Source organism: Panthera leo, chromosome D4, assembly GCF_018350215.1.
Source record: "Panthera leo isolate Ple1 chromosome D4, P.leo_Ple1_pat1.1, whole genome shotgun sequence".
NCBI lineage: Eukaryota > Metazoa > Chordata > Mammalia > Carnivora > Felidae > Panthera > Panthera leo.
Window position 1 is genome coordinate 88,254,439 of NC_056691.1, and position 15,234 is coordinate 88,269,672.

At 57.4% G+C, this 15,234-nt stretch overlaps 1 protein-coding gene across 1 annotated transcript in view; it reads left to right on the forward strand.

Moving 5' to 3' along the window:
• Positions 1–555: 555 nt before the first annotated feature.
• ASS1 (argininosuccinate synthase 1) overlaps positions 556–15,234 on the forward strand; it is a 53,147-nt gene continuing 38,468 nt past the window's right edge. The window contains exons 1-5 of the mRNA XM_042913738.1: positions 556–634; positions 5,421–5,482; positions 7,429–7,538; positions 8,338–8,406; positions 13,278–13,466. Coding sequence (XP_042769672.1) covers positions 7,434–7,538; positions 8,338–8,406; positions 13,278–13,466 — 363 coding nt within the window. The 5' untranslated portion in view covers positions 556–634; positions 5,421–5,482; positions 7,429–7,433. The remainder of the gene's footprint in view (positions 635–5,420; positions 5,483–7,428; positions 7,539–8,337; positions 8,407–13,277; positions 13,467–15,234) is intronic.

The following is a 15,234-nucleotide window of genomic DNA, read 5'->3' on the forward strand; positions in this document are numbered from 1 at the left end:
GGGGTGCCCTGGAGGGGGGTGGCCCGGTGCCAGGCTCTGGGGAGACAGCCAAGAACCAGCCCTGGACGGAGGGCTGAAACCGCGGCCTTCTGGGGCCGCCTTCACCTGGGCTCCGGTTCCCGGGGGCCACTGTGGGGGAAGGGAGGTCTGCAGAGAGGCCACCGCGGGATAAAAGCGGGCACGAGATGCACCGCGCCTAAGGGACTTCTGTTCCCACTCCCACCCCCGGGCGGTGGCAAGCCTCTGGCAGGACCGCCTGCCGTGGTCACCCTGCCAGTTGCCCGCGTTCCAGCTACTGCCGCGCCCCGAGGGGCCGCCTGCCCGAGGGTCAGGGCGAGAGGACCCTGGGCGCGTGCGCCCTCGGGAGGACGTGCGCCCCGGGGGGCGGGGCGAGGGCGGACAAGGAAGGAGGGAAGGAGGGACCGGGCCCCGCCCACCTGCAGGTGGCCGCGGCCGCCTAGCGGCTCCGCGTGGGGGCCGGGCCCGGGGGCGGGGCCTGTCGCGCGCGTTTCTCCCCCCCCCCCCCCCACGTGTCCCTGGTCCCGGGCCCTGCCCCCGGGCCGGGTGTTTATAACCCGGGATGCGCCACGCAGCCGGCCCTGCTCCGCCGCCTGCCACCGCCGCCCGGGCCACGGTAAGGAGCCCCCGGCCCGAGACTCCGCTCCCACCCCCTGGCCTAGGACACCCTGCCCCCGGGTCCCGCCGACAGCGAGCCGAGGAGGCCGAGGGGACCGCGCTCCGGTCGCCCGTGCAGGCGGGAGCAGAAGTCGGCCCCGAGTGGCCAAGCGCCCCGCGCTCGCACCTGGACGGGAGGGCAGGAGAGCGACGCCGGGGCTTCAGTCCTTCGAGGGTGGGGCCGGGGCGCGAGTCTCGGACAATGCGGGGGTGGGGGGGGGTGGCAGGTCAGGTTATGCGTCCCCTTTGCGGGCCGAGGTCTTTTCTAGATTCCCCGTGTCTAGCCCAGCTTCCTCTATGCCGGACCCCCCCAGATGGAGACCTTGGGAGTCCGGAGGGTGGGGTGGGGTCCGGATTCTCTCACCCCTTCTCTGACCTCCCCCTCCTGCCCCGGTCTCTGTCTCCGCCTCCCTTTCTCTGCGTGAAACCTGAGTTCCCGCCCGACCTCTGCCCCTCTCCCCGGGCCTTGGGCGCATGGGCCCCTCCCACAGCCCGAGCCTCAGTTTACCGCGGGCAGATGGGCAGCGGGACGCGGAGTCTTGGTTGTGACTGCGCTCCTTCCCCCGCAGGGGGCGTCAGTCTCTGCCTCCTGAAACCTATTAGCCTTCTCCGCCCGAGGGTTGGGGGCGGTGGCCGCGCCGGGTCACGGTGCCCGGTTTGTGGCTGGCACTGGACTCCGGGGCTGTGGGAGGGGCCGCTCTGCAGGAAATGTCCGCCGTCCGGGTTGCTGTTGCCTTTGGCCCCTTGGGCGGCTGCGCCCTCCGGAGAGGGAGGGTCATTGTGAAATGGAGGAAACTCCTCTCCCATCCCGCCAGGGCTCTTCCTGAGGAGGTCCCGTGACCCGCCACCTCAGTGTTCCTTTCTGCGCAGTGGGGGCGTCTCCTCAGGGGCATCGCGGCCCGGAGCTTGCACAGAGTCAGGCAGGAACAAACCTGTTCTTTCCCCAGGGTCGGATCAAATAGGCCCTGGGCTTTGATCTTTCCTTCCCAGCCCACGGCTGGTAACAGGGCAGACTCTGGAGCCAGCAGACCCAAGCCCGGAAGGCAGGCACGACCGGGTGAGACCTTGGGTCAGCTGCCAGCTTCCCAAGCCTCAGTTTCTCCGTCTGTCAGAGCTGGCACAGGCTCGGCGCTCAGGAAGCAGTAAGACGGTGGGGCAATCTCTGTAGACTGTTGACAACTGTGGCTGGGTCCATTCACTCAGTAACTGTCTGGGGCATGCCTCACCACGTGCCATACAGGGGACATGAGACCGGAGACCAGATCTCTACCCTCCTACGGAAGCTTCTAGTGAGGAGACCGTAGACAGAGCCACAAGAGGAATGGATGGGTAGGGCGGGAGGAATCTTCATCCTACAAACCCTTCCCTCCTTCCATCCCCCCTCTCGGAGCCCAAGCAGGGGAGCCAGGGGGCGGGGTGGGGACCTGTCCCAGTTGGAGCCATCTGTGCGCTGTGCTGAGAAGCACTTCTCGTTCCGCTCAGTACAAGCTGAGTGATGCAGGCTGCCCACTGAGCACCTAGACCCTGAGCCAGGCACCGGGTGGGGCAGAGGAGGGAGGCCCCCACTCTGTATAGTCCAAGTTCCCCCGAGGACTCACATGGGCCGCATCAACTGGCTGCCTGCTCTGGGCTTTGTGGTCGCTTGGCTGTGATGGTAGCCATTTCCCCTGGCCTAGGGCCCCAGGAGTCTGACTCACGGAGGGGAGCCAGGCCCAGACTTACCTGCTGTGCAAGCACTTTCCCAGGTCCCATTTCTTCTTAGCCTCATGGGTCCTGGGAGGCGAGCCAGGACAGCCAGATGCCTTTATTGGAGCACAGAGCCCCTGAAGAGAGTGCCTTGCCTGTGGGCGCCCATGTGGAAAGAAACCCATTGGAATTCAGGGTCTAAGCCTCTGAGCTCTGCTGTAACACTTTGGGAAGGGTTGATCTTCCAGGCCCTGGTGCGTTCCACCCCCCGCCCCCCGCCCAGACTTGGGGAGGCGCCCTCCCCAGACTTGGGGGTAGGCCATGTACCCAACAGGCTTTGCAATATTATTGGTAGGATCAACGAATGAATGAATGCACTCTCTGCCGTGTGCTCCAAATGCTCTTAGAAGTTTGCCTGTCTTTTACCAGAGTCTGGTGAGATCTGCTTAGTCTCCCTACCACCTGTCTCAGGGGCTTTTCACCAGAAGTAGAGACTCAACCTTCCCAGCCACGGCAGACTCCCCAGTGACCCCTAACCCTGGGTGGAAGATGTTTGCTGGAGTGCCACTGTCCCCGAGAAAGCCAGTGTTCCCGATTTGATTCTCAGGCCCCAGGAATCCCGCTGCTGAGAGCCAGCTCATTGTCTAGCCTAGGACAAGCCCCTTGACCTCAGCTTCCCCCTCTGTCAATTGGGAAGAAAATCACTCACTGTCTTACCAAGGATGTGCAGACAGATGAGCTGAGCCCATCAAGTGGATGGTGGGGCTGAAACCCGACAGCGGCACCTCCTGGTCAAAGTGTGGAATTGCAGCCTAGCTCTGTCAGACACAAAAGAGGGCCCCGAAGTGATAGGACCTCCAAACCCAAGAATGAGGAAACCCCAAAGTCAGAGAGAATTCTTCCGGCTTAGGCGGAGCTAGGGTTTAAAAAAAAAAACAACTCTAACGAACCCAGATCAGCAGAGTTAGAATGTGAGGGAGGGGTTCCAGAAGAACATTCACCAAGCTGTATCCCTGACTCGCGGAGAAATATACTACTGGTTGGTGATGATTCATTGGGGGTTTTGGTTTCTGGAAGACAAAAGTGAGGGGGAGGCGATCTGTGGTCTGCATTCAGCCTAGGCTTCAGTCCCAGTTCTGGCATCTGGCAACCTGAGACCCGGGCAAGTAGTTGACCTTTTCTGAGCCCCACGTGGTAGTGATAGCTGGTATAATTAATTTTTAGGAATAGTCTCCACCTTGAAATGGCACCTGTGTGGCACCGCACAGAGTATCTGCTCTTGTCATCGTTCCAGCTTTGACGTTTAGGAGCCCACGGGTTTCATTAGAATTGAGGAAGTATCCAAGGCTGGCCTAGCAGGTGCATGGGAAGCTTGTGGGGTGGCCCGGGCTGGGGCCACGGAGAATGCCACCTGCCTGGGCAACTCAGACCAGGCTGGTAGGCATCTCGGCATGAGGCCACCTTCTTCCCTCCTCCCAAGGTGTCCGTCTTCCGGGGAAAGGTGTCAGGTCTGGCGTGGGAGTGGGGAAACACGGATCTTCTTGGCAATGGGCACGTGCCTGGGAGCTGGGGAGGGGGGCAGGAGACTGCCCTGGGCCCTTCATGGAGGGTGGGGTGGAGACGAGGGTTTGCTAGACACACCCAGGCAGGCATCCCAGGGTCCTGGGGTGTCAGAACCAGAACGGCTTCCAGGTAGTGCCGATGGCTAGACTGAGCCCTGGAGAGTGAGGGACTGGCCTGAGGTTAGCCGTGGCCGTGGTAAGGGGAGTCTAGCTTGGTGCCCAACTCTGGCTCCTCCCCGCCAGCCCCCCCCCCCCACCCCAGCATCTCACTGAATCCTCACTGTCGCCCTGTGGACTGGTGGGCTCTTCTCACCCCCATTTAGCAGACGAGCAGCTGAAGCAGCCTGAGCCCAGGTCTGGAGGACCCAGCCCCTGTGCTTTACCCATAGTGGGTACTCACTGGACTGTACCCCCCCCTTCCTGCTCCTCGGCCCATCTCCCGCCCCCAACTCGAGGCCTCAGCTCTTGTCAGTTTCCACTCGCGGAGACAGACATCAGTGTCATCACACAGCCCAGGGACCGGGCTGGCTGGGGGAGGAGAAGCTTCACCGGTCCGGGGATGGGGGGTGGGGGCTCTGGGAAGACGCCAGTGTCAGATTGCGACATTTCCCAGCCCACCCGCCCCGCTAATCTCTGCACACACAGGCCCAAACATCCCCCACGCGTGCGGGCGTGCACACACGCGTTCATGCTCCTGGGCACACAGTCCTAGATACGTGCATTCTTTCACACAGCTCAGACCTCGGGGCCAAGGTCCTCGGTGGGCATGCAGGCACACAGCCTGGCAGGCAGGAGGGGCGCGCCAGTTTCTGGATGAGCGCGTGCATAGAATTCTAGGCTTTGGGGGGACGTAACCCTCCTCTTACGGGCAAGGAACTGGCCTCTGGACAGTAGAACAGAAGCGTCGCTCTGAGTGCCTGCCAGGTGCCAGGCACCGTCCGTGAGATGGTCCCTGTCCTCGCGGAGCTCACACTTATGGGAGTGGGGGTACAATTAGAATGCAGCGTGCCTGTGCCGAGATGGGACCACGGGGCGGAGGGGGGCGGGCACAGTCTGTCTGTCTCCGTGGGGCTCCCTCTCCCTTACTCTGGCGCCCACCGTCTTGGCCTTGCATCACCTGTCCCTGTCTCGAGCCCACCCCAGCCGCGCCAGGGTGTCTGAGCCGCCTGTGGCTTCCCAGACCACACCTGGCCCCAGCGGTTCCCTTCCCTGGGCCTTGTGCCTTCCAGCAGGGGGCTTCTGGGGCCCAGCTGCTGCTGGGGTTGAGTCCCGGCTCTGCCACTTAACCAGCCAAGCAAGGCCTTGAGCAAGCTCCTTAACCTGAGCCTCAGTTTCCCCGTCTCGGAAATGGAGACGACACAAAGGGAAGGGCTCCGCACGTGACGGGCATGTTCATTTATGTGGATTGTGGGGACCAGACGGAGAGGCCAGGTTCAGGGTCTCTGGCTTCACCTGGACTGCCGTTCCAGACGGCTGAAATAGCTTTGGCTTTTGCAGAGTGGTTCGCCGAGCCGTGAAGTCGGGTTCCAGAAGCCGGGAAGCCCCACGTCCCATCCAAGGTACCTTCTGAGTCCTTCCTGCCTCTTTCCCTCCATTAAAAAAGAAATATTTTTTTTCATGTTTATGTTTTGAGAGAGACAGAGCGCGAGCGGGGGAGGGGCAGAGAGAGAGAGGGAGACCCAGAATCCGAAGCGGGCTCCAGGCTCCGAGCCGGCAGCACAGAGCCCGACGCGGGGCTCGAACCCACGAACTGCAGGATCATGACCTGAGCCGAAGTCAGACGCTCAACCGACTGAGCCACCCAGGCGCCCCTCCTTCCCTCCAGTTTTGATGGTCTGCTCTTGCCATGAGCACCGTCCTTGGGCCCCAGGGTCAGGGTCTGCTGAGTCACCAGCAAGCCGGGCTGGGGACAGGGCCTGGCAGGCGGTCGAATGCCCAGTGGAGGCAGAAGTCGTCTGCATCCGTCAGAAACACCCCCCCTCCCCATCCGCACTTCTCCATGAGGTGTTCTCCCTTCCGCGTGCCAAGGGCCGCAGGGTGTGCGAGCCCTGGGGCTGGCCAGGGGTCTGCACACAGGATGCGTGTTCTAGCGTCGCAGTCGGGCCCTGTCCAGGCTCTGCTGCGCAGGGCTGGGTGACTGGGCCAGCACATCTCCTCCCTGGACTTCCAGGCCCAGGCACAGGGGAAGTTTTCAGTACATGGGAGCCTGTATCTTTGCGGTCGTGATGATGGGGTGCCCCTTGTGGGCTCCCTCCTGCGGAGGGGCGTCCACGGCTTTTCCCAACAGTGCCTAATAAAGGCCCTGACCTTGGTCAGACTCCAGTGGGAGCGCCTCTCACCAGACACAAGAATCCCCCCTACCAATGCAGGATGCTGGGGCCACGTCCAGGGAGGCTGGGACCAGATGGTTTGGGTCCAAATCTGGGCCTGCTGCCTGCTGACCGTATGACCTCCAGCAAATGACCCCACCTCCGCGACCCTCAGCTTCCTCATTAGCAAAGCGGGCACGATAACAGCACCTACTCTCGGGACCTCGTGGAGAGTGCCGGGGGACTCAGGGCGGGTCCTAACGGCCCAAAGGCTGAGGGAGAGCCTCCCGGACGGAAGAAACAGTGGCTGCAAAGACAAGGACACAGGGGTCTCTGGTGCCTCAGTGTAGCTGAGGAGACAGATAAGGCGGGACGCATCTGTCCCTGCTGCAGGGGGACGGATCATCTTCATCTCCAGGAAGGAACTCCCTCTGCCTGTCCCCTTCCTTCTCTGGACCTCAGTGTCTCCGTCTGTATCCTGGAGCAGCGTTTGAAAAGAGTCTAAACTCCCAATGTGCGAGGGCTCGCTGGGGCACCAGGTGGCGGGGGGGCGGGGGTACGTGGAGGCAGGGACTCTGCACCCTAGCATCCTGTTCTGCTGGGAGGCAGCATTGCATGCTGGGACGAGCTCTGTGACCTTGAGCCAGCTGCTCACCTGTCTGAGCCCCAGGGTCTGCCGCCCCAACGGACACAACAGCGGGTCACGGTAGGGGCGGGGGGTGAGCCACGTGAGGCCCCCCAGGGCCACGCCTGGCAATCTCTGAGCTGCCCAAGGCTTGGGGCCAAAGCCCCGCCCAAGTCTCCAGAGCATCCTGGCCCTGTCCCAACAGCTCAGGCTCAGGCACCTTGTCTACCTGGCGAGGGATGCTTCCTTCCTCCCCCAAACCCCTGTCACCCCCAAGCTGCTATCAGTCTTCCCAGCGCCTTCCCTGCGTGGATGTAGGTGTGTGCGTGCAGTGTGTGGGGTCAGGTCCCCGGGGGTAGGGGTGGGGGAAGGGATGAGGCCGCAGGAAGGAACAGCTTCTCAGCTGGCCTTGAGAACAGGTGAACACCTTGTTCCCAGCCCTCTCCTCCCCCCGCGGCAGCTCCTCTGAGGGCTGAGGCTGCCCAAGGCCAAAGTGGGGGCTGCTGGCCGGTTGGGATGGGCTGGCTCTGAGTCACTCTCCTTCCTCCACGACAACCTCCCCCTCCCCCAGACGAGATGTCCAGCAAAGGCTCCGTGGTTCTGGCCTACAGTGGCGGCCTGGACACCTCCTGCATTCTCGTGTGGCTGAAGGAACAAGGCTATGACGTCATCGCCTACCTGGTAAGGAGGCTCGCAGTGTGTCCGTCTTTCTACCCGTTTGTCCTGCTGTCCGTGAGCTCGCTCTCCCTGCCCCCGAGCCCAGCTTCCCCTCCCTAAGCCTGTCAACTGTAGGCAAATACTTCTTTCTTCCCCGGTAGAATGAACATCCGTGGTGTCCCCAGGTCTGGGGTGCCCCACAGGGCACCGAGGAGGCCAGCCGTATGCGGGCGACCGGAGCGGGGGACGCCAGAAATGAGCTTGGCGGTGTGACCCGGCCAGCCTGCCTGCAAGGGGCCGTGGGCTCTGGCCTGCAGCGGGGACCGTGGAAGGCACACCGTCTTCCTGTTTCCGGAAGCCCCTTGTCAGCACCCAGGGAGTCTGCAAAGATCATAGACTCTTGCAGTGGCTGAAGGGTTCTGACTGACTAGGCTTGGATCATGGGCGTATCCCTACCTTGAGCAGGGGACGTGATTTGCTCCCCTCCATTCCTATGGAAAGAGGCCCCCCAAAAGAAGTTTCTGGTCCCAGAGGAAGCGAGGACAGTGCTCCACATAGACAGAAGTTCAGCCGTTGCCAGGAGTGATTGGTTTGCAGTTGAAGTCAAGATACCTAAGAGCGCCCGGTCCCCTTGTCATTCAGGTAGGGGAGGGTGAGGCCCAGGGAGAGAAGCGTCTCGCTCACAGTCACCTGGTAAGTGAGAGCCACCTCCATTTGAGGGGTGTTGTAGACAGCTTTGGCAGGGGGAGAAGGGGCTGAAATTCTTCTCCAGCTCTCCTTCGTGCCCCTGGGCTGATTAGGCCTCTCTGCTGCTGTTTCTCAGGCCAACATCGGCCAGAAGGAAGACTTTGAAGAAGCCAGGAAGAAGGCGCTGAAGCTCGGGGCCAAAAAGGTACCAAGTGGCGGCAGGATTTGGGGTTGGAAGTGGGGTTTTGACCTGGTGGAGGCAGCAGTGGGCATGGCTGCCTCAGGGTTCCTTGTCCCCTGCATCCTTTTCAGCTGGGTCCTCTTGCTTCCAAGAGTATGGGCTCGATTCCTTCTGTTTTCAGGTGTGTGGATGCCATCATCTCCCTGCCTTCCCTACCCACTTTCCCACCACGTCCTCATCCCCCCCTGCCCTTCTGTCTTCCTCTTATCCATCCGTCGGTCTGCCTGCCCATCCCTCCTTTATGCCTCTGTCCCTCCACCCATGATTCACTCATCTATCCATCCATCCAACAATCATCCATCCAGCCAACCATCATCCAGCCATCCAGCCATCCATTCACTCATGTATCCCCCCATCCAGCCAACCTTCTTCCATCCATCCATTCATCCATCCCCCCATCAACTATCCATCCATTCATCTGTCCATCTATTTACCCATTCTTTCATCCATCCTTCATCCATCTACCTGTCCATTCCTCTTCTATCTCTGTCCATCATTCCATCCATTCAACAGAATCAGAAAATTCCAGTTGAGTCCGGTGCCCTGATTGAGCATCTAATCACGTGGCAGGCAGGCCCTCTGTTGGGTGTGGAGCCCATGTAGTAAATAGGGCCAACATGGTCCCTGCTCACATAGGCTCACAGTGTAAAGTCTGAGCTGCTCCCCGGGGCCGTCCCTGGTACCCTCACCCCTTCACTTGGGCAAGTGGACAGGGGACACAGCAGGGATGGTGTGAAAAGCCATCAGCTCACCTGCTGGGTCAGAACTGGTCCCCTCTGCAGGGCACTTCCTTGGGGCTCTCAGAACCTAAAAAGGAGCCTGGCACATACAAAGAGCTCAATTGGCACATTAAAATAATGCATGAGTCCCATATCCCATCACTGGCCGCAGGCCTAAAACTGGATCTCCCTCACGTCTCAGAGCGGAGAGGGGTTGTCTGAGCAGGAACCCAGAAGGTGGGATAAGAACACTTGAGTGTTGAAGATGAGCTGGGCCTTCACATGAGTTGGGCTTTTGTGTAAAGATCTGTCCTTAATTCATTACTCTAGAGCATTCTTAACCTTGTGCTCTGAGGATCCCAACTACTTTTATGTACTTGGAATTGGAGTGGGAATTTCTTGCCCATACCATCAGGGTATAGTCTCATTGCTTTTCTTTTAATTTTCATTTTCTTTCATTCTTTGAGTCATTTAAAAAAAAATAGTTTCTTTTTTTTTAAATTATTTTTTAATGCTTATTTATTTTTGAGAGAGAGACAGACAGAGCACGAGCAGGGGAGGGGCAGAGAGAGAGGGAGACACAGACTCGGAAGCAGGCTCCAGGCTCTGAGCTGTCAGCACAGGGCCCGACGCGGGGCTCGAACTCACGAATTGTGAGATCATGACCTGAGCCAAAGTCGGGTGCTTAACTGACTGAGCCACCCAGGCGCTTCCCCCCACAAAATGGCTTCATTTTAAGCTAAATATCGGCTCACAGGAAGTTGCAAATATAATATAAAGAACCCCATGACCATTTTCCACTCTTGAAAATACTTGAGTGCCCCATAGTTTTGTGGATTACATCTACTGATACGACGTTATAAATAAAAGCTGAAATTAAACACTGTAACCCACTTTAACGTTTTTTTTTATTTTATTTTATTTTTTTTTATTTTTGGGACAGAGAGAGACAGAGCATGAACGGGGGAGGGGCAGAGAGAGAGGGAGACACAGAATCGGAAACAGGCTCCAGGCTCCGAGCCATCAGCCCAGAGCCCGACGGGGGGCTCGAACTCACGGACCGCGAGATCGTGACCTGGCTGAAGTCGGACGCTCAACCGACTGCGCCACCCAGGCGCCCCAGTAACCCACTTTAAAGACCAATATTAAACACATCCTATGTTAACATCAGTGACGTTTTTACCTCAGAAAAATAAGTATTTCCAAAACAAAAATGTTTGGTAAAAGCAGCATTGTGTATGTTGCATTTTTATAAATCTCTTTCATGTCTGGTTTAGCAGAAGACAGGTGGATTCTTGAAGCTGTGTCTCCATTCATCTTGCGATGTGTTGTTTTGGTTGATACTGTGAAGAAAATACGGCCTCAGGAATGTAGCCCTGGAAGAGAGAGGAATATTTTATTTTATTTTATTTTTTATTTTTTAAAATGTACGTCCAAATTAGTTAGCATATAGTGCAACAATGATTTCAGGAGTAGATTCCTTAGTGCCCTTGACCCATTTAGCCCATCCCCCCTCCCACACCCCCTTCCAGTCACCCTCAGTTTGTTCTCCATATTTAGGAGTCTCTTCTGCTTTGTCCCCCTCCCTGTTTTTATATTATTTTTGCTTCCCTTCCCTTATGTTCAACTGTTTTGTCTCTTAAAGGCCTCATATGAATGAAGTCATATGACATTTGTCTTTCGCTGACTAATTTCACTTAGCATAATATGCTCCAGTTCCATCCATGTAGTTGTAAATGGCAAGACTTCATTCTTTTTGATTGCCGCGTAGTACTCCATTGTCTATATAGACCACATCTTCTTTATCCATTCATCCATCGATGGACATTTGGGCTCTTTCCGTACTTTGGCTATTGTCGATAGTGCTGCTATAAACATGGGGGTGCATGTGTCCCTTCGAAACAGCACCCCTGTATCCCGTGGATAAATGCCTAGTAGTGCCATTGCTGGGTCGTAGGGCAGTTCTCTTTTTAGTTTTTTGAGCAACCTCCATACTGTTTTCCAGAGTGGCTGCCCCAGCTTGCATTGCCACCAACAATGCGAAAGAGACCCTCTTTCTCCGCATCCTCGCCAACATCTGTTGTTGCCTGAGTTATTCATGTTGGCCATTCTGACCGGTGTGAGGGGGTATCTCAGTGTGGTTTTGATTTGTATTTCCCTGAGGATGAGTGATGTTGAGTATTTTTTCATGTGTCGGTCGGCCACCTGGATGTCTTCTTTGGAGAAGTGTCTGTTCATGTCTTTTGCCCATTTCTTCACTGGATTATTTGTGTTTTGGGTGTTGGAGAGAGGAATATTTTAATAGCCTTTTCAGAGAGTTGGGGATATTTTCTGATACTGCACCTAAACTCAGCAAGGGGTGGTTTCTTAAAGATTAGTGTGATGGGGAACTTGACCCTGTAGCAATGAGTTTTTCATGCATCAGAATCCACTGGCGCAGGAGCGCCTTGGTGGTCCAGTCAGTTGAGCATCTGATCCCAGGGTCATGGGATCGAGCCCCGCATGGGTCTTCTCACTGTGCATGGAGTCTGCTTAAGATTCTCTCTCTTCTTCTCCCTCTGCCCCTCACTCTGGCTTGCGTGCTCTCTCGCTCGCTCTCTCCCTCCCTCTCAAATAAATAAATAAAATACAAATACATTTTTAAAAACCCTGTCCATCTTGCACTTTCGATGGATTTTTTTGTCTGTGCAAGATTGTGTCACATCATGCATCCACTGATCATGTGAAAGCCATTATTTCATTGAGTTATGCAGATCTTCCAAATGTTGGTACATTTCATCATAAGATATCAAAACATCGCATTTGTCAATCTCGCCACTACCCACGGAAATATTAGGAAGCTGTCAGATGGACGTTGTCCATAATTCTAACTTTTACCGGAAAACCTGAGTTTTCTCATTGGTAACAAATACTCAAGTGTTCCCTGAAGTGACAACAAGGTCACTTTATTTTTGTGAAAATGTCAAACACTCCAGTCTGAAAGACCATGTTTTGTCTGTCATGCTTTCAAGTAAAAGCGATGTTTCATGAAAAAAAAAAAATGGCTACTTCAGCTTGTAACTCGCTTTGGAAGGCACCAGAAGGACTTCATGTGCATTTCACCTTTTGTGCTTGAGATTCAACGGAAGTAATCATTGCTGCAGCTTTGAGACCGTTCTTAAGTGAAATCATCGCGGTGGAAACAAGACGTTAGGAACACAGTGGTGGTGTCTCTGCCTTGATTTGTGCTGAGGGGCCAGGGTGAACATCAACCCTAGTGAAAAAGGCAAATGACAGCTTAGCATCATCATAAAAAGTCTTTCCAGGGCGCTGGGTGGCTCAGTCAGTTGAACGTCTAACTCTTGATTTCAGCTCCGGTCATGATCCAGGGCCATGGGATCAAGCCCCAAGTTGGGAGAACACCTGTTTAGGATTCTCTCTCTCTCCTTCTGCCCCCTCACCCCAACTCATGCATGCTCTCTCTCTCTCTCTCTCTCTCTCTCTCAAATTAAAAAAAAAAAATCTTTTCACTCACTCAGTCTCCTTGAAAGGGTCCTGAGGGTGTCCAGAGGTCTATGCTCTGAGAACCGTTCCTTTAGATCGGGGCCTCTCAACCTTGGCACTCTTGGGACGGAGCTGGCTGCCCTGAGGTTTCTGGGATGTCTACCAGCATCCCTGGCCTTTGCCCATGAGATATCAGAAACCCTCTCCCCCAACCCACTGGTGTGAAAACCAAAAATATCTCCAGCTATTGTCACTGCTCCTGGCGGGCAAAATCATCCCTAGTTGAGAGCATTTGTGGATTACTATCTCCTATCTACTGCTTTAGATCTTAGGTGACAACAAGTTTCATCTCAGGCCCAGAAGGTTGGGCTGGGAGGGACTTAAAGTCTGCATAGGTTTCAGCTAGATGGCCTATCAGGATTGATTAGCAATGTCTGCCATGAGTGCAGGAAGGGAGTAAGAGTACTGTGTGCTAGGGTTGATTAATGATGTCTGCTACCGATAAACAGAAGGTAAAGTGGAGGTGCATCTGGCCAGGATCCATTAGTAGAGTCTGCCGTAGACACAGGGCTCTGTCGTCTGGCTGGGCCCTCTCCTTGCCGAGCCTCACTCCATGGGCTCCTCTCCCTGTAGGTGTTCATCGAGGACGTCAGCAAGGAGTTTGTGGAGGAGTTCATCTGGCCGGCCATCCAGTCGAGCGCGCTGTACGAGGACCGCTACCTCCTGGGCACCTCCCTCGCCAGGCCCTGCATTGCCCGGAAACAAGTGGAGATCGCCCAGCGGGAGGGAGCCAAGTATGTGTCTCACGGCGCCACAGGAAAGGTGAGCCAATGGGTGGACGGTGCTGGGGAGGGCTGGGCAGAGGCGGGGGAACCTGCAAAGGGGACTCGGGAAACCAGGGTGGTTGCAGGCTTCGCCCCCAGGAGAGGCAGGCGAGCAGCGGACACGCTCACTGTCCACACTGCCTGTCCAGTCTGAGCAGGACGAATGGTATTCGCAGGAGCGGGTACCAGGGCGTAGGCAGCTGGGTGCTGCGGGTCCGTGTGTGTCTTCTGTCTACGGGGGGAGCAGTTTGGCGGACTTGACCCTGCGGCTCAGGGCAATCACCCCTGGCCCGGGTCACAGAGCACAGGTCACCATGCAGTGCAGTGGAGAGGGCTGGAAACCCCGCATTAGCAAAGCGGGGTGGATCCCACCTGGGTGGCCCCTGTGGGTCTTCGTTGGCCAGGACCGCCACCCCACAGTGCCACAGGCCTGGTGGCTCCAGCCATAGAAGTGTGTCGTATCACGATTCCAGGGCCGAGGTGCGGGCAGGGCCGGGCTCCCCCGGCGGGGGCGTGGCGAGGAAGGCGTCCATCCAGGCCTCTCCAGGTTTCTATGGGGCCCTCATCTGCCTTCGGGCATGGCTCCCTCTGTGTCCAAATTCCTCCCTTTTATACCACACCAGTCCTATCAGATTAGGGCCCACCCTTCTGATCCCATCCTAACCCCATCACTTCTACAAAGACCTGTTTCCGAATAAGATCACGTTCTTGGGTACTGAGAGCTGGGGCTTCAACCTGACTCTTGTGGGGGACACCAGTCAACCCGTGACACAACCCCGCCTTCCGGCCCCTGCGTGGCCAGTGCAGACTGAGGGAGGGGGCCCGGTGGGGGACAAGGCAGGAGAGCCCTCTGCACGCTGTCCCACAGGTGGCCGTGCTCAAGACACAAGATTGCAAGGCAGACAAGTCTTGGGCGATGGTGTCAGCAAGGCTGTGTGGTCACGGGCTCTCAACGTCACTGGACGCCAAGCCAGTAGCCCCCCCCCCCCCCGGTACAGGGCTTGGCTCCCTGACAACCCCACAGTCAGCAGACCCTGCCCCTCCCCGCGACAGGGAGCTCACTACCTTTCCCGCGCTCATGCTAACCTGACCCAGGCCCCGCCCCTGCCCAGGCTGGTCGGGGCAGTGGGAGGGGAAGCAGACTCTGGCTCGCTGTGACACAGGGACACTTGTAGCCTAGATTATGACAGAGCAGACGTGACTTGAGGGTGGCCTTGCAAGCCAGGGTGGCCCTGGTTCCGGTCTTCGAGAGCTGATGCGTTCGTTCAGGCGCATGGGCACGAGGTCAGCAAGCTTATACGGGGGCCTGTGGAAAGGGTTGGACACAAGCCGGGTCTGGCAACAGTATTGAACTTCTGGGGCTCCTCCCGCCCTCAGGGAGCCTGTGTGTCCTAGCAAGGGAGAGGAGAGTGGACAGACAGACAGACAGACACGATAAGGTGGCTGTAGGGGTGGGGCCTCTCGGCCGTGGGGGCAACAGGCAGGGGAGGGAGGCTGATCTCCAGAGCATGGCCCTGCAGGAGGAGTGTGGGTGAGTGAGTAATGGGGTACGGGAAGAGTGTGCCCGGCAGAGGGATCCGCCTGTGCCAAGGCTTGGGGGCACGGAGCCCCGAACAACAGCCCGTCTGGGGGCATCTAGCCAGAACTGTCGCTGTGGGAGGCAGCAGGCTCGGGGCCGGGCCGCGGCCATGCTGAGGGGTTGACTTCTGAGAGCAGCACATCAGGAGGCACGGGAGGGCCCCAGGCTGGGCGGGGGGTGGCCAGCG